The sequence below is a fragment of the Schistocerca americana genome, chromosome 5, assembly GCF_021461395.2.
Source record: "Schistocerca americana isolate TAMUIC-IGC-003095 chromosome 5, iqSchAmer2.1, whole genome shotgun sequence".
Classification (NCBI taxonomy): Eukaryota; Metazoa; Arthropoda; class Insecta; order Orthoptera; family Acrididae; genus Schistocerca; species Schistocerca americana.
The window spans coordinates 257,164,286-257,183,739 of NC_060123.1; the positions used below are offsets into that span (position 1 = coordinate 257,164,286).

The window sequence follows — 19,454 nt, forward strand, 5'->3', positions numbered from 1 at the left end:
CAGTCCGCACTGGCGGAATGTTACGTGGTACCAGGTACTTATACGTTTGTGACTATTACAGCGCCATCTATCACAAAGCGAAAAAAGTGTTCCAACTAAAACATTCGTATTTCTTTACGTACTACACGAATATGTAATAAAAATGTGGGTTCCTACTTAAAAAAACGCAGTGGACATCCGTTTGCCCTATGGCAGAGCCATCTAGCGGACCAACCATAGCACCATCTGGTTTCCCTCTTCAAGCTAGACGAGTTGCGTTCTTTGTAGTTTTTTCGTTTGATGCTTATTTCGTGAGATATTTGTACTGGTCACTATCAGTGGACAACCCTGTATAATCGACATCTGGGTGCTGTAGAGAGGGAGCAGATGGAGCTGATTTGGAGAGCCGAGCTGTGCACAGAGACTCGAGCACTATCGTGGCGTGGCTGTCTGCAGGTAACTGTGGACACCAACAGAGGGCGCAACGAACCGAGCTGTACGGCACCGCTGGGTGCTGACGCACGCAGCAAGGGGAGCGGCGGATCCCGCAGCTGGTGTCGAGACGGACAGCGCGGGAAGGAGCTCGTATCCGTCACTCACTGCTCGACTATCCTGTATCACGGCGTGTGGTGTGGCAAGATATCAGCGAGGACAGAGAAATGTTCAGCTGGTGTTTGACTATGTGCTAAGACAGACGGTACTTGAATCTGGGGAATCAGCAGGTTTAATAACCTACGAAGCGACGTTTTTGTCATGTGATTGTGCTCGCAAATATGATAAAAGTCTACTACAATTCTATTCGGTACAGGCAGAATCTGACTGACAAGGAAATGGGATTCTTGGCTTACTGTAACTGTTGAATGGTAATTTAATAAACAATGTTCACTTTTGTTGTCCTGTTCGTGCAATGTCAGAGAGAGAAAGAGTAACGTCTGAAGTTTTGAGAGAAATACCAGAAAAAGTGGTTGGGTAGTGCTTAAGAACCAAATTGCTTTTAATTATGAGATTTAAGATAAATGCTGTGTGCATATTTCGTATGCTTTTTAAATGTGTGTATTCTCTTTCTTTTTGTACGACTATAGCGGTTAGAGTGTAGTTGCTCAAAGATTTGTAAAAGTGTAGTAAGACAGATAACTTTTTATTTTTTATTTTTTCTGAATTTGTAATTTCTATTAACTGGCATTCTGCAAAATACTGAAAAGAGAGTTTACTCACGTACACTATTTTCGAGAATAAATCTTCTTCTCTAAGAATTAAGTAATACGGCAGAATATGTAACAGCTGTGAAGCAATGTTTGATTCTTTTCTGGGTTACTGATGTCAAACAAATATTTTTAGAAGATTCTCTTAACATTCTCTAATACGTTCCACTTCCCTAAAACCGTGCTCTATCATTGTTCACATTTATCAATTCATTAAAATTTGTTTCTGCATGCTCTGCTTGGTGTTTAAAAGATCCGATGCAAAAAACATCTATCAACACAATGGAGCAATTTTTTTCGAACACATTGTTTTCAAACCAGCTTTAAAAGTGCAAGTTGAAAGTCTCATTGTCGGGTTTTGTGATGATCAGTCTTAATTCAAAGTTTATGCAGTAGACTTCTTACAATAAATAATTAAATTTATGCTCACGTGCTGCTTCACCTATACTCCCTTTCCATAACTGCTCCATGAAACTCAGATTTCTGTGTTTCGAACTATTATTACGCTCTCTCTCTTAAACATACTTCATAGACACAGTCATTGTTAGCCGACATCAGACTACGCAGTGGTAGACATCTCTATTATTAATTCTTAGCGTAAGCAGCCTTATCGGAATCGACAGCAAACCAACACCAACAAAGACAGTTCAGGTGTACATGCCGATGTCGGAAGCTGAAGATGAAGAGATAGGGAAAGTGTATGAGGATATTGAAAGGGTAATACAGTATGTAAAGGGAGACGAAAATCTAATAGTCATGGGAGGGTGGAGTGCCGTTGTAAGCGGAGCAGTAGAAGAAAAGGTTACTGGAGAATATGGGCTTCGAACAAGGAATGAGAGAGGAGAAATGTTAATTCAGTTCTGCAATAAACGTCAGCTAGTAATAGCGAATACTCTGTTCAGGAATCACAAGAGGAGGAAGTATACTTGGAAAAGTCCGGGTGATACGGGATAATTTCAATTAGAGACAGAGATTCCGAAATCAGATACTGGATTGTAAGGCGTACCCAGGAGCATTTATAGACTCAGATCACAAATCAATAGTGATGAAAAGTAGTCTGAAATTTAAGACATTAATCAGAAAGAATCAATACGCAAAGAAGTGTGATACGGAAGTACTAAGGAATGACGAGATACGCTTGAAGTTCCCTAAGGCTATTGATACAGCAATAAGGAATAGCTCAGTAGGCAGCGCAGTTGAAGATGAATGAACATCCCTAAAGAGGGCGATAACAGAATTTGGAAACGAAAACATAGGTACAAAGAAGGTAACTCCGAAGAAACCATGGGTAACAGGACAAATACTTCAATAGGTCGATGAAAGGAGGAAGTACAAAAATGATCCGGGAAACAGTGGAATATAGAAATACAAGTCACTGAACAATGAAATAAATAGAAAGTCCAGGGAAGCTAAGACGAAATGGCTCCATCAAAAATGTGAAGAAATCGAAAAAGAAATGATTGTCGGTATGACTGACTCAGCATACAGGAAAGTCAAAACAACCTTTGGTAACATTAAAAGCAACGGCGATAACATTAAGAATTCAACGGGAATTCCACTGTTAAATGAAGGGGAAGATTTTTCTGATGTGATAGAAAAAGAAACAGGAGTCGATTTAGAAGAGATAGGGGACCCGGTATTAGAATCGTAATTTAAAAGAACTTTGGAGGACTTAAGATCAAATAAGGCAGAAGGGATAGATAACATTCCATCAGAATTTCTTAAATAGTTGGGGGAAGTGCCAACAAAACAACTATTCACGTTGGTGTGTGGAATGCATAAGTCTGGCGACTGACTTTCGGGAAAACATCATCCCACAATTCTGAAGACGGCAAGAGCTGACAAGTGCGAGAATTATCGCACAATCAGCTTAACAGCTCATGTAACCAAGTTGCTGACAAGAATAATACACAGAAGAATGGAAAAGAAAATTGAGGATGCGTTAGGTGACTATCACTTTGGCTTTAGGAAACGTAAAGGTACGAGAGGGGCAGTTCTGACGTTGAGGTTAGTAATGGAACAAGACTAAAGAAAAGTCAAGACACGTTCATAGGATCTGTCGACCTGGAGAAAGCGTTAAATTTTGAAAAATGTTTGAAATTTTGAGGAAAATAGGGGTAGGCTGTGGGGAGATACGGGTCATATACAGTAAGTACTATAGCCTAGAGGGAATAATAATAGTGGACGACCAAGAACGAAGTACTCGTATTAAAAAGGGTGTAAGACAGGGATGTAGCCTTTCGCCCCTAGTGTTCAATCTGTATATCGAGGAAGCAGTGATGGAAATAAAAGAAAGGTTCAGAGTGGAACAAAAATTCAAGGTGAAAGGATATCAATAATTATATTCGCAGATAACATTGCTATCCTGAGTGAAAGTGAAGAAGATTAAATGATCTGCTGATTGGAGTGAACAGTTTAATGAGTAGGGAGTATGGATTGAGAGTAAATCGAAGATTGACGGAAGTCTTAAGAAGTAGCGGAAATGAGAATAGTAAGAACCTAAACACCAGAATTTGGGATCACGAAGTAGACGAAATTAAGTAATTCCTCTGCCTAGGCAGTAAAATAACCCATGATGGACGAAGGAAGGAGGACATAAAAAGCAGACTAGCGCTGGTAAAAATAACATTCCTGGCCAAGAGAAGTCTACTAGTGTCAAACATAGGCCTTAATTTAAGGAAGGAATTTCTGAGAGTGTACATTCGGAGCACAGCACTGTACGTTAGTGAAACATAGACTTTGGGAAAACCGAAACAGAAGAGAATCGAAACATTGGGATGTTGTGCTACAGATGACTGAAATTAGAAGCAATGATATGAGGTGGCTCTCTGCAGAATTTTTGATTAAGGAAGTATATGGAAAACAATGAGAAGAAGAAGGGACAGGATGATGTAAGACATCACGAAATAACTTCCATGGTTCTAGACGGAGCTATGGAGGGTAAAAGCAGTACAGGAAGACACAGATGTGGATACATCCAGCAGATAATTGAGGACGTAGGTTGCAAATGCTACTCTGCAATGAAGAGGATGGCACAGGAGAGAAATTCGTGCTGTGCCATAGTAAACCAGTCAGAAGACCGATGGAGGCTGATTACTCAAAAAATAAATAAATAAAATAAAATAAAAAAGTGCCCTGCTGCCACTCTTAACTACACAACCTTCACAGGATAATAGGACTAAAACAGAAACACTAGTGACAACACGTGAGTACAGTAAGTGTCATTTATTGAAAGGATAGACATGACGAAATACATACTCAGTTTTTTTCTTTGCGAGCTGTCGTGACACTAATGAACATAATCTAATCTAACACAGTACATGATTTGTAAATACTCTAACAGAAGTTTGGAGAATTTTAGTCTCTCTCAATAAGTGTACTTCTTGACTGTCACTTAATGAATGTGTTGAGTGTGTTTGAGACTCGGGCTGTAAATCGTCCAATGACTAACCTGGTCGGCACTACATATAGTTTGTAGAGAGCTACAGAGAACTGTGCCTTCTCTGCTGGAGACACACGGCCTACTGAAATGCTTAAAGAAAGCAGTAAATTTAATGGAGAGAATATTACGAAAGAAAAATCAGAGGGGTTTTCCAAAACAATTGGAAACATTTGAGTTTATGGAGAAATCAAAGATATTAAATAGTGATCATTAATTATAAACAGAAATAATTTTCGAATAAGAGTCTAAACACTAATATGAAGTAATTCTGAAAGAAAGAGCAGAAGTAATTTAAGTGTAATGGAAGAGAAATCAGATTCTAGACAGTTAATGTTACGAAACATTTCGCAATGGTAGTAAAGAAAGAGATTTTCAGTAGTCAGTCTGGCAATGGTTATATGGCTGACATCTAATTACGTTCATCGCTGACTTTAGAAGGAAGATTTATATTCGTTATGTTTTTATTCCCTTTAACCTTAGGACTTGGATACAACTGCAAAAATCTCAGACTGCATGTTTCCGAATTCCTTAAGTAAATACCAGAAACCAACAATAACGCACAAAGGAAGATTAAATGTCGTACATAAATTTAGGGGCTTTATGGTTTGGAAAGTGTGGATTAGATGGCCTCCTTAAATTCATGATACTGTGAAACTCAGATTTCATTAGAAGGGTGAATATTTGATAAAGCGAAAGAAATTATTCAAAAGATAGTATGTCTCGAGTTTTAGTAATGTTGATAGTATAAACCTGTGTACTACAAAACGTTCTATATATATAAATTTCTCTCTTTCTTTATTCAGCAACACATACAAAAAGAAATACGATTGTTATCTACTACAGAGAGAGACACCAGGCTTTCATTCTAATACTTGAATAATGTTACCCATTCTTTGTAAACAATTACATCTATGGATAAATTAACTTCACTACATTTGTACGTTCTATTTCCGATGGGAGTATCGTTTCATGCGTGTTCAGAACAGTCCAGTAATTGGTCAGTAGTGGTATCCACCGTTTCCAGCTCCAGCTCCGGCGCGGCCCCTGCCGTAGCCGTATCCGCCTGCAGAGTAGGCGGTGAGTCCGGTGTCCTGGTACTCTACGGTGGGCCTGTAGCCGCCCTCGTCCGCCTGGTAGGAGACGATCTGCTTGCGGCCGTCGGGCAGCAGCACGCGGTACTGGCCCTGGGCGCTCTCCCCCTGCCTGGACTCGTCTTGTCCAAAGTCACTCAGCGTCTCGCCGTCCTGCACCGAGTAGCTGAACTCGTAGTTGGCCGGCTCCTATAAGAGTAACGTATACACATACACTGACTGTTAAATGGAGCGAAGGGTCTGTTTCAAGCAGAAATTCAGCATAACTGTCTCAATGTATCAGGATAAATTATTCCCAAATTGTATTCTGTAACTGTAGTCAGTCCTGAATCAGTTATCTTTATAAAATGAAGCATATGCTGCTGTACAAGAAATTAAGGTTTGTCTGATAAAGCGTCTTGTGGTAACAGAGCATTGGCCTGATCAGTTAAATTCAGTCAAACCCAAACTTCCATGTAGAATGACATGATAGTATTCATTGTCGAATACATGATAACAAAGGGGTGTTTTCATGTTTATGTAGTATTATAATTGTTAATAACCATAGTGATATTCTTAATACGAAAATGCCAGTTTATTTTCTTTCTTATTGCTTACGTCCATCACTCATCAATACATTGGTAAAAATTTAAAAGGAAACACAAATATAAATTTTCTAGTGCTGTTTATTAAGGGGGTAGGACATCAAATATTCCGACTTGGGGCAGGAGAGGCACCACAGGACATTTTAATTGCCATTGTCTATACTTTCACAAATAAATTTATAAAATTTTGTCAGAATGACCAGGAAGGATTCAGGATTTACACTCACAGCAATGGAAGTTCAAAACCATAACAAAATAATTTTTTTACCTGGAAATTTCATCATTTTTCACTTACTATTGGCTGCATTTATTGCTATAGGTACACTTTACTTCATAAGTAAGAGAGAGACTCTTCGACGAATTTTGCACAAAATATAAACCATACTTACAGGTGTATGAAACTAGAATTTTTCAAATCTATTAAAAACTGAGCTAAAAATTCGGATAGTTGACTATAAAGTTTGAGCTATTTCTAAGCATGATGTTTAAAATGTAACAGGTCAATCATTGTTTTATAAATTAAATAAATTCTAGAGTTTCATACACCTATGGTTTGCATGCTGTGCAAAATTCATTGAATAATCTCTCCTATTTATGAAGGAAAGTGTACCTATAGCAACACAAGCAGCCAATAGTAATTGAAAAAAAATGGAATTTCACATGTAAAAGAAAATTATTTTATTATATGTTTGAAATTCCGCTGATGTGAGTATGAATCCTGAATCTTTCCTGGTTATGCTGACGAAGTTTTATGAAGTTATTTGTAAAATTATAGACAGTGGAAATTAAAATGTCCTGTGATGCCTCACCTGTTTCATGTCGGACCGTTCTGACGTCCTACCAGCATTTTTAAGGAACCTTAAGTTGTCTGCATTCAAATTTTCTAGAAAAAGTAAGCATTCAAGGCAGTGAATGTTGTATTTGTCTCCATTTTACTCTTCGACTAGAACTAATAGCTGCCACAGCCATTAACTTCCTTCAGATGAAGCCTCATTCGAATATAGAGACTCAGATTGCATGATCAATTAGTGCTGTGCAACACTGTGCGAAATCTTACGTGCGACGTACCTCTGATGTGCTAGGAAATCTTACCTGTATTCGAGAGCGACTGATGAGCAAAGTGATCACCGTCTTATGATCCAGATGAACCTCCTAGCGCCAGGAGAACGCATAACACAATAATAGCATACAATGTTACTGGGCGAGAGAAATGATTTCTAACGAATATCGCTTACCACAGTAGTATCTTGTGAAGGATTTATGTTTCTTTTCATACATGTACATGTTTATGGTTACTCTCTAGTTCAGAATAAAGTGTGTGGCAGAGAGTTCGTAGAACCAGCTTCAAGCTATTTCTCGACCGTTCCACTCTCGAATAGCACGCCGGAAAACTAACACTTTAATACTTCTCTGTGAGCTCCGATTTCTCTTATTTCATTATGATGATCCTTCCTCCCTATGAAAGTGGGCGCCACATACACACACTCTAGGGAAAAAGTTGGTGATTGAAATTTCATGAGAAGAGCTTATCAAAAACGAATTACTTTAATTTTGATATTATTTCAAAATAGTAGCTTCATTTCTGAAAGAAATAATGTCAAGAATGCATTGTGATCAGTGAACATTAAGCTACCAAAACATGAACAGTTTTGAGGGCATTTTCGTAACTACTGGCATATTCATTCTCACTCTATGTACACCCACACACATCAAAAAATGTTTTGCATCACCCCAGTTCAAAGAACTTCTGAAGATAGACGTTGACTGCGGATATTATATCACAGACATAGTCTCATTGACTGTTCAGAGATGTCACTAAATCCGCCCAAAGATGTAAACAATCACGCATGAGCAGCGCCTGTTAGACGGAGAGGGTCTGACAGCCGATCAGTTCCAGTCATTCCACCAGGAAGGAGGAACGCGGCTCGTGTTGCCTGTAGTTCAACCATGCCTAGACGGCCAATACCGCCGTTCCATTGCGTCCGCATTGTTACTTTGTGCCTGGAAAGGCTCTCAACGTCCAGGCGTCTAGGAGTGAACCAAAGCGATGTTGTTCGGAAATGGAGGAGATGCAGAGACAGTAACTGTCGATGACATGCCTCGCTCAGACCACCAAATGGCTATTACTGCTGTGGATGACCGCTACCTACGGATTATGGCACGGAGGATGACAGCAGCGCCACTGTGTTGAATAATGCTTTTCGTGCAGCCACAGGACGTCGTGTTACGACTCAGACTGTGCGCAATAGGCTGCATATCCGCAAATTCACTCTCGACTTCCATGGCGAAGTCCATGCAGTGCGGTACAGGTGAGCCCAACAACATGCCGAGTGGACCGGTCAGGATTGGCATCACGTTCTCTTCACGCGTGTCGCATATGCCTTCAACCAGACAATCGTCGTGTTTGGAAGCAACCCGGTCAGGCTGAACGCCTTAGACACATTGTCCTGCAAGTGCAGCGAAGTGGAGGTCCCTTGCTGTTTTGGGGTGGCATTATGCGGAGCCGACGTACGCTGCTGGTGGTCATGAAAGGCGCCGTAACGGCTGTATGATACGTGAACGCCATCCTCCGACACACAGTACAACCTTATCAGCAGCATATTGGCGAGGCATTCGCCTTCATGGACGACAATTCGCGCTTCCATCGAGCACGTTTTATGAATGACTTCCTTCGGGATAACGACATCGCTCGACTAGAGTGGCCAGCATGTTCTCCAGACATGAACCCTACCGAACATGCCTGGGATAGATTAAAAAGGGCTGTTTATGGACGACGTGACCCATCAACAACTCTGAGAGATCTACGCCAAATCGCTGTTGAGGTATGGGACAATCTGGAGCAACAGTGCTTTGATGAACTTGTGGATAGTGTGCCACGACGAATACAGACATGCATCAACTTAAAAAGATGTGCTACTGCATATTGGGGGTACGTGTGTACAGCAATCTGGACCACCACCTCTGAAGGTCTCGCTGTATGGTGGTACAACTTGCAAAGTGTGGTTTTCATGAGCAGTAAAAAGGGTGGGAAAGATGTTTATGTTGATCTGTATTCAAATTTTCTGTGCAGGTTCCGGAACTCTCGGAACCGAGGTGATGAAAAACTTTTTTGATGTGTGTGTTTTTAAAAGTGAAAGTGCAGTGTAGTGTCATACCAAAATCGAAAACATTAAGAGAATTTAATGAAAACTCTTACAGCAAGAGAATCCTCTTGGCCTCCAGCGCGACCGTAGCCATATCCAGGTACTGGAGAAGGACCACCAGCGTAATCAGAGGACGCACCGTACTGAGTGGACGCACGTCACCAGAGTAAGATGGGGGGCGCTGGTCTGCGCAGACAAGCCGAGTCCTCCAAAGCCAGTAGTATGGCCAGCTGCCGAAGGAGCGCCATAGAGAGAGGAGAGACCACCACTTATCCTCCTGCCAGCTCCAATCCTCTTGGAGGAGGTGCTTCCAAAGCTGGTGGAGACGCGAGCAGCTGGACCCTGGCTGGAAGCGCCTGCGCTACCAGAGGCAGCGCCTGTCAGCGCAGGAGCTCCGTACTGAGTGCTGAGGCCCTCAGCTGAAGGAGCACTGTATTGTGTGTTGAGGCTGATAGCTGCTGGGGCGCCGTACTGAGAACTGAGAGAGGAGGCCGAGGGAGATCCGTTCTCAGAACTGGGAGGCAGATAAGACCGGTCGATTGGCGGCTCGGCGACGACACACAGAGCAAGCGCTGACAGGACGACGTACACCTTTAGAAAGACAAACCTGGTCCGTATATGATAAGTCATTACCACTGTATATTACATTATAATGGTACCATTCATCCAGAGCAGAAAATCATATGTATGTGAAGCTATATCTGTAATAGTAGTTTACACACAAAATATTATTGTCTAATAGTTGTGATATTATCCTTACTATTAAGTTCTCCATTTCCCAACCAAGTAGCTTCATCAGATCTACAGTTTCATCAATAGGGCAGAGTTTGTCCGTGTACCCGTTATGCAGGTCAGTCAGGGAAGCTTTCTCTGATGTAAAACTAGTGCTTACACAGCAATGGCCAACAGTTTCTCTCACGAAACCTTCGGCCGGCCGGAGTGGCCGTGTGGTTCTAGGCGCTACTGTCTGGAACCGAGCGACCGCTACGGTTGCAGGTTCGAATCCTGTCTCGGACATGGATGTGTGTGATGTCCTTAGTTAGTTAGGTTTAATTAGTTCTACGTTCTAGGCGACTGATGATCTCAGAAGTTAAGTCGCATAGTGCTCAGAGCCATTTGAACCATTTTCAAACCTTCGCTCATAACAACTGCTGAAGTGAACAGCATACGATTGTGGTTTGGAAACTGCGGAATTAACTGTCTGCAAAAATCTTTAAATGGCCATTCACCCATCAGAACTACAAGCTGATATACGAAATAGCTTTGAGAAAAATATTACTGAACAATACGAGTAGTAGCACTGAACACATACGTTAACTTTGGTAAATTAGAAAGCCTAACAAAATAAGAAATTAGACTCGTTTCAAGGGTATTAAGTGGATAGAACGTAAATTAAGTAACCAACTATTAACTTGATTTAGAAATAATGTCTGAGACCCTTAACAAACCTAGATCTCTAAAATATTATAATGCTTTGACATGTAGAGTGTTCCATAATTGTACAACAGAGTAACTTCAGTATTGTAAACCTGAATCTGTCGTCCCTCCCTGCAAATTAGAGTATCTTGTGCTTTTTTTTCAATCGTTTGATACTTTTAGTTGCTTCTGAGACCTACCAGTTTATGTAAAAGCACTCCGTCTTCAGGCCACAAGTGGACCATCGGGACCATCCGATCGAAGTGTCATCCTCAGATAAGGATGCGAACAGGAGGGGCGTGTGGTCAGCACACCGCACTCCAGGTCGTTATGATGGTTTTCTCTGACCGGAGCCGTTACTATTCGGTCGAGTAGCTTCTCAGTTGGCATCACGAGGCTGAGTGCACCCCGAAAAATGGCAACAGTGCATGGTGGCCCGGATGGTCACTCATCCAAGTGCCGGCCACGCCCGACAGCGCTTAACTTCGGTGATCTGACGGGAACCGGAGTATCCACTGCGGCAAGGCCGTTGCCCACCAGTTTATGTAAGAAGGTACCTAAATTTTTTCGTGTAATCTACACAGAACTTGCAATGTGCCACATCGAATAAAGTGGCCTTTTCTCTGTTAACTTATTCTGTTAGATTTTCAATTGAATTATCACGTAATTGAACTCCTGTCACATCTATTCCGTGATCTAATTTGGCTTTGTTTCCCTCACATAATTAAAAAGACTGTGGCTTCGTTTGAACCTCTGACTATACTCTCTTTAGTGTCGTAGCAGTTGCCTAATGTCGATACTGAACAACTGGGAACTCTTTTTTTATCATTCGCTACCTTTCCCGGACAAACGTGTCTCAAGAATATTTTACAACATTGTTGAATTTTATCCATTTATGTTCACCATTTCCAGTTCTAAAGAGCTTTCTGTTGACTGCTTCGTTCACTGAACCGTCAGATCCCTAAATTTCTTGACAGATGATAATTTTTGGGTCTGTGATCGTCATTAGTGCCCTCCTCACAATATGGTACTAGTGAGCAACGATCAGACGTTACAGGAACTAACGTTACGAATCAAGCACAACATGCATCATGTGACGTATGCACTGTAAAGTCAGACAAGTGAAGTGGCCGAGTCGCACTAGAAGTGGACAATTTTCCTGCAATGCACTACTTGTTTGTTACAATATCTTTACCGTTTTTTAATATTTAATTTTCCTCTATCGCCACCACTACCAGCACACACGGTGGCCGTCAAACTCACAAGTTATTGCGGTTTGTGACTTTTGATGCATTGGGAAATTACTTTTGAAATAAAACACGGCTGTAAAAACATTTTTTAAATCATTATACCATCCATGGCAGTCAAAGCTACAACACGGAACTGAGGTGCTTTCGTTATGGCGTATTTTCGTAAACCATCTTGTCTGGCCGCAGAAGCAACACAGTACTTCATCTATTGGTATTCCTTCAGCGATTGCGTTATTAAAATTGTTATTGAAACACTTGCAAAATAGCAGGCCGTAACAATTTGGAAAAGACGTATTTGCCAATGTATGTGGACAAAATACACACAACAAACACTTGAACGAGAATTGCACATTTATATAGTGTCTTACTTTGCCTCTGTGAGAGACTAGTGACCGGCACAGAGAGTAAATTGTCGATACGTATCTCTCCTGATCTTATGTTACATTTGAGTTTCGTGTGGTAACTGCGTTGTCGGTAGTAGGAAGCTTCGTGAGATGAAATCACTATTCATTTTTCTCCAGAAAGACGATCGTACACGCAGTGGGGTACAAGCAGACTATAGCTGTAATCACTAAAATATTGCATAAGTAATGAAAATAATACTCCAACGTCAGTGAAGTGCTAAACACAGGGCAGTCAAGATAAAAGACGTAATTGTTTTATACGACTGTGAATAAAGGAATCGGGAATCAGAAGGGAAATCTGAAGCTTATTGTCTTTAAGGGATCAGTTGGTACTGGAAGAAAAAATTGTGTCTGCGGTCGTCAAAGTATGATCATGTGAACTCCGTATTAAAATTTTCAGTGATGTGCACTTTAGACCCTCCATAGAGACGATCAGAGAGAGAAGCGGGTGACCCACGCAGAGATGTATGAGGTTTGCTCTCTCCGAGACTGACTCACCTTCATGTTGCGTAGGAGGAGGACACCTCCTTGCTAGTGGCTCCAGCAGATAGACTCTCAGTTTTTATACACAGCGGTCACGGACACGCCCGTTCTAGATGAAGCGGTGTGGTGGACCCACTGGCATTACGTCACCGCCCAGCCCGACCTTGTTGACGATAGTGCGAAACTCAGTTGGCACACCCATGCCTGACGACCACTCCACATCGCCAGCAGTTGTTGGTTCCATCTGGTTGGCCAACAATAACGCTCGGTTTCTTGAACGCTCATTTCTCCGTTCGAGGACGTTGCTGGATAGCTGCAGGCAGTCTAGTAGTAAATGCTAAGCCGTTAATTGGCACGCCGCAAATTTTTAAGTCAGCAGCCTCTTGACTGCTTTGATGGTTACTTCCGTCATTTCTACACTACTGGACATTAAAACTGCTACTCCACGAAGATGACGTGCTACAGACGCGAAATTTAACCCACAGGAAGAAGATGGTGTGATATGCAAATGATTAGCTTTTCAGAGCATTCACACAAGGTTGGCGCCGGTGGCGACACCTACAACGTGCTGACATGAGGAAAGTTTCCAACCGATTTCTCATACACAAATAGCAGTTGAGCGGCGTTGCCTGGTGAAACGTTGTTGTGATGCCTCGTGTAAAGAGGAGACATGCGTACCATCACGTTTCCGACTTCGATAAAGGCCGGATTATAGCCTATCGCGATTGCGGTTTATCGTGCCGCGACATAGCTACTCGCGTTGGTCGAGATCCAATGACTATTAGCAGAATATGGAATCGGTGGGTTCAGGAGTGTAATACGGAACGCCGTGCTGTATCCCAACGGCCTCGTATCACTAGCAGTCGAGATAACAGGCATCTTATCCGCACGGCTGTAACGGATCGTGCAGCCACGTCTCGATCCCTGAGTCAACAGATGGGAACGTTTGCAAGACAACAACCATCTGTGCGAACAGTTCGACGACGTTTGCAGCAGCATGGACTATCAGCTCGCAGACCATGGCTGGGGTTACCCTTGACGCTCCATCACAGACAGGAGCGCCTGCGATGGTGTACTCAACGACGAACCTGGGTGCAAGAATGGCAAATCATCATTTTTTCGGGTGAATCCAGGTTCTGTTTACAGCATCATGATGGTCGCATCCGTGTTCGGCGACATCGCGCTGAACGCACATTTGAAACGTATATTCGTCATCGCCATAGTGCCGTATCACCCGACGTGATGGCATGGGGTGCCATTGGTTACACGTCTCGGTCACCTCTTGTTCGCTTTGACGGCACTTTGAACAGTGGACGTTACAACGACCCGTGGCTCTACCCTTCATTCGATCCCTGCTAAACCCTACATTTCAGCAGGATAATGCACGACCGCATGTTGCAGGTCCTGTATGGGCCTTTCTGGATATATAAAATGTTCTACTGCTGCCCTGGCCAGCAAATTCTCCAGATCACCAACTGAAAACGTTCGGTCATTGGTGGCCGAGCAACTGGCTCGTCACAACACGCCAGTGACTACTCTTGATGAACTGTGATATCGTGTTGAAGCTGCATGGGCAGCTGTACCGGTTGTTCTGGGTACTGATTTCTCAGGATCTATGCACCCAAATTGCGTGAAAATGTAATCGCATGCCAGTTCTAGTATAATATCTTTGTCCAATGAATACCCGTTTATCATCTGCATTTCTTCTTGGTGTAGCAATTTTAATGGCCAGTAGTGTATTTTGTGCTGATATTATCATTTTACTAAGCCGCTAGAACAAATAAATGCTTTTAAGCTACTAGGATGTGAGAGTTCATGTATCAGATACACCAGTAAAGAATACAAATTGCAAAAATTTGTACATCAGAAAAGAGACAGAACTAAAATTTTATAATGTGACGGCTGTACCAGTTGTAATGCATGGCTCACAGGCTTGGACTCTAATAGCAAGTCGCAGGAGCACGTTTGAGACAGGACAGATGAGCCTCCTAAGACCTCTAGCTGATTTCAGACTCATAGAGCAAACGAAAAGCAGTGTAATGAGGCACAATATGTGGTATGTAAGACATCAGCAACTTAGAAGCATGATTGTTAATTTACAGAGACGTGGTTGTGTTGTATTCATATTTACTCAAACCACGATCGGTTTAGAGATTTTAAAATCTCATCTTCAAGCCCATGAAATTATCTTATTTGGTAACACACAACATGCGGTCGGGCCAGTCAGTGCAAGAGCTCCAATCACTGCGTGTTAGCGGAAACTTCCGCCGCTGGGCACCGATGCAGTAGGAACGCCAACCACTCACTACTTTCAATAACGAATGAACTGGGTGTCAAAAGCGTACTCAGAACATGGAGGGGTACAGAAAGAAATGACGCGAACACTCAAAGGATGTCAGAAGAACGAACACCTATAATTATATACAAATACATATTAAGATGATGATGAGGTCCCATACCCCGAGGAGCATAGGGAACGATGCGGGAGACCCGCACGGCCGACTAGGAAAGGTCGTAGCGGAGGTGGTTTTCCATTGCCTTCCTCCGACCGTAATGGGGATGAAAGATGATGATGAAGACAATACAACAACACCCAGTCATCTCGAGGCAGGGAAAATCCCTGACCCCGCCATGAATCGAACCCGGGACCGCGTGCGCAGGAAGCCGAGAACTCTATTGCAAGACCACGAGCTGTAGATATATATACCTAAATGCAAAAAGAATGTTGCCCTTCCTAAGAAGAGACGGAAAGATCAGCTGCATTCTGATTGAAACTGGAAGAGACAAGGATGCCTGAACCAGAACTGGATATGATTATGATGACGATTATCTTGTTACGTAACTGCTACATCTAACATCAACACACATGTGGTTGTTGTAGTCTTTAGTCCAGACACTGATCTGATGCATCTCTCTGCGCTAGTCTGTCCTGCGCCAGGCTCCTCATCCTCCTCGTCCTCCTCCCCCTCCCACCCACCCCCCTTCCCTCATTACTTCCCTCCAAAACCAAATAGACAATTCCTTGATGCATCAGAATGTGTCCGATTAAATGATCAATTCTTTTACTCCTGTTCTTCCATAAATCTCTTTTCCCCCTAAACCGATTCAGTACTTCCTCATTAGTTACCCGATCTACCCATCTAATCTTAAGTGATCTATAACACCACACTTCAGAAGCTTCTTTTCTCTTCTTGTCTGAACTACTAATCGTCCTGGTACTTCTGTACAAGGCTACACGCGAACCACATACCTTCACAAAAGATTTTCTAACACTCAAACGTATATTCAGTGTTAAAAATTCCTATTTTTTAGAAACAATTTTTTTGCTGTAGGTTGTCTGCATTTCGTATCCTCTCCACTGTGATTATCATCAGTTCTTTGCTGCCCAAATAACAAAACTCATCTACTACTTTTTCGGTTCCATTTCATAACTAAATTCCATTACTCATGTTTTACTTTTGTTGGTATTCGTAATCTCTTTTCAAAACACTATCAGGTCCGTTCAACTGCTCTTGCAAGTCCTTTGCCGTCACAGAACTACAGTGTCATCGAAAAACCTGAAAGATTTTTCCTCACTTAACTCTAATTTCCTTCCCAAATGTCTCTTTTCTTTTCTTTACTGCTTGCTCCATTTGAACCTGCTTAATGTATTACATCGGGAATAGGCTCCAGTCCTGTCTCACTCACTTATCAATTACTGCTTCCCTTTTATGTCCTTCGACTCTTACGACAGCAATCTACTTTCTGTATAAGCTATAAATGACCTTTCGCTCCTTTTATTTTATACGTTCCATCTTAAAAATTTCAACGACTATAGTTTAGTGAGCGTTGTCAAATCTTTTTCTACATCTAAAAATGTTGTAAATGTAGGTTTGCCTTTCTTCAACCTTCTTCGAAGATTAGACGTAGGATCGGTATTGTCTCTCATGTTCCGGAACACAAACGGATCTTCCCCGAAGTCGGCTCTTGTCAGTTGCTCGATTCTTCTACAAATAATTCATATCAGTTTTTTGCTGCCAGGACTTGTTAAACTGGTAGATAATATTCACGCTTGTCAGCTCCTGCTGTTTTGTAACAGAAGTTTTTCTTGAAGCAGATGGTATTTCGCCTGTCTCATATATCTTGCAATATGTTCTCCTTACCCTAGTTACTGAGTATTCTTACTATTTTTGTCCTCTAATGCTACTCCCAAAGTCACAGTAACTACGCTCGGATGCGGTAAGGGATGGCCGAGCGGTTCTAGGCGCTACACTCTGGAACTGCGCGACCGCTACGGTCGCAGGTACGAATCCTGCCTCGGGCATGGATGTGTGTGATGTTCTTAGGTTAGTTAGGTTTAACTAGTTCTAAGTTCTAGGGCACTGATGACCTCAGAAGTTAAGTCCCACAGTGCTCAGAGCCATTTGAACCATTTTGATGCAATAAAAGATGCCCCATTAAGTCTGATTCGGTGACGGTATTCGTGAGAATATTTGCGCGTATTCACAGTTGTAATTATTTCGTCATTAACAGGCAAAGAATAGTAGCAATATCATGATTTTTGCCTATTTGCATTACACGCGATCGATGAATGCGATTGAATGAAGCAACACCGCACTAGGAGAGAACTGGGAGTTTGATGGCATTCTAAGAGTAATGAGAAGATCCAGGCTCTTTGCTGGTCCATTTCCGTCCTTACCTTCTAGCTACTACCGCTTTGCCTGCATCTAAAGTCTGTGTGTTGCGACGACCTTGTCTTTCATGCAATCTACAAAGCGTTTAACACATAAAATCCATGGCCGCTAGCTGCATACGAGGTGTGAACTGTGAAGTTCCTGCCACTCTAAGTTAACGCTGTGTAGTGCTCGAGTGACCAGTTAAATTGCATATATCTCTTGAGACTGCTGCACGACGTTAATAATACGAGTATGAACAACACGGCCGTAATTTCATGTAAAACGAAGCAGGATACGAAATTGAAATCGACTATTTGACAGAAATTTGACTGAATTTTTGGCGGTAAGAAGAAAATCAAAGATAAAGTGTCCGCTTTACCGTGTGAAACAGTGTATTCTCACAGCGGCCCTGGATGTGAAAGAGATGGGCAAAAACGGAATCATAAAGGAATCCAGACATGTGCTCTCAACACAAGTCAGTATAACTTGTTACACGTACTATATACCAAGAACACTTCCAAATTTTAACACCCAACCGTAATAAATTTTTCTCTCTATAATAGGTGATCTGTGAAAATGGACAAAGCCCGAAACTAGTCAGCCAGTAAATAAACAGAAGCTTTCGTGTGATACAATTAAAACTGTCTTTTCTGCAGAACTTAAGAACTGCAAGAAGCGACATGTTGAAATCGTTTATACTCTAGTACGACACATTCCAGAGTGCCACTCCAGCGTTTGTCGGCCCATCAAGTGGGCATTGCAGCAACCGTCGAAATGAATCAAATACGAGCTGCTAGTATTTCAAAGGTCGCTAGAAATTAGACCAAAATGTGACAAAGATGCTCAAGGATTTTATCTGATAACCTCCGAAGGAAATCGATATCTTTCTCACGAAACGTTATTGAATGACTAGCTGTCGTTGATAGCTTTGCTTCTTTATGCAACCTATTACACACAGTTGTTATCGTAAAAAAATTTGTACTACTATTGCTCTTATTATGGTATGACTTTCCAGCCGTTCATACGAGCTTATGCTTGATAATGGTCATTTGACTGAAATTAGTAGCAAAGCTCACTGTTCAAAATAAAGGACAGCTGAAGATTCCCATGAAATTTAACAGGATATCACGTAAATTTAGGAAATCGGTATCCGAAGAAGATTGCACGACAATTTTACTGCTTCCATCGTATATGTTGAGGAAGCATTATGAGACTAGAATACATTACGTCACATAAGGATGTATACTAATAATAATTTTTCACTTGCTCCATAAGCAAACGGAAAAGGACAGAAAACCATTGTTATTGGTACGAAGTGATTCACGACCGCCAGTCAGGTGACAGCGGGCCGAAAGTTCGGTGACGGAGGGCAGTACCTGAACGCGAAGCGACGTTCTGATCTCTGTTCTCTACATTGTGCAGTCTGCATACCGTATCCCACTTTTTGACGATGTGTGATCCCCGCCTGCTCGTCGAATAGATATGTTTTGGATGCTTGTCTTGTGTGTTTCTAAATAGCCGTATTCATCCTGCCTGTGATGTCGTAATTTGCTTAGTGCATTCGCGTTTTGCCTACTTTGTTGAAGTATACTTATGCTTTAAAAGTATACAAAATCAAGGTAATTCTCGTGCGCAGTTGTTCATCAGAATTGCTATGCGGAACATAATGCATTTATAGTCATTAGATTTCACCAGGCCGCGTGGTAGCCAGTCGCCGATTCTAGTTTAAACATCCGTGGTTTCAAATGACTTACACCATTCTCCGTCTCACATAAAATCACGATCGGTAACTTTATTAATATTAT

At 41.9% G+C, this 19,454-nt stretch overlaps 1 protein-coding gene and 1 pseudogene across 1 annotated transcript; both read right to left on the minus strand.

Moving 5' to 3' along the window:
* Window positions 1–5,621: 5,621 nt before the first annotated feature.
* On the minus strand, window positions 5,622–13,015 carry LOC124616305 (pro-resilin-like). Its single transcript, XM_047144608.1, has 3 exons — window positions 13,010–13,015; window positions 9,586–10,032; window positions 5,622–5,903 (listed from the first exon to the last, which is right to left on the minus strand). Exons 1-3 carry the CDS (start codon window positions 13,013–13,015, stop codon window positions 5,622–5,624), a joined length of 735 nt encoding a protein of 244 aa, XP_047000564.1.
* Window positions 11,274–11,391, minus strand: LOC124617144 (annotated as a pseudogene).
* Window positions 13,016–19,454: the final 6,439 nt, after the last annotated feature.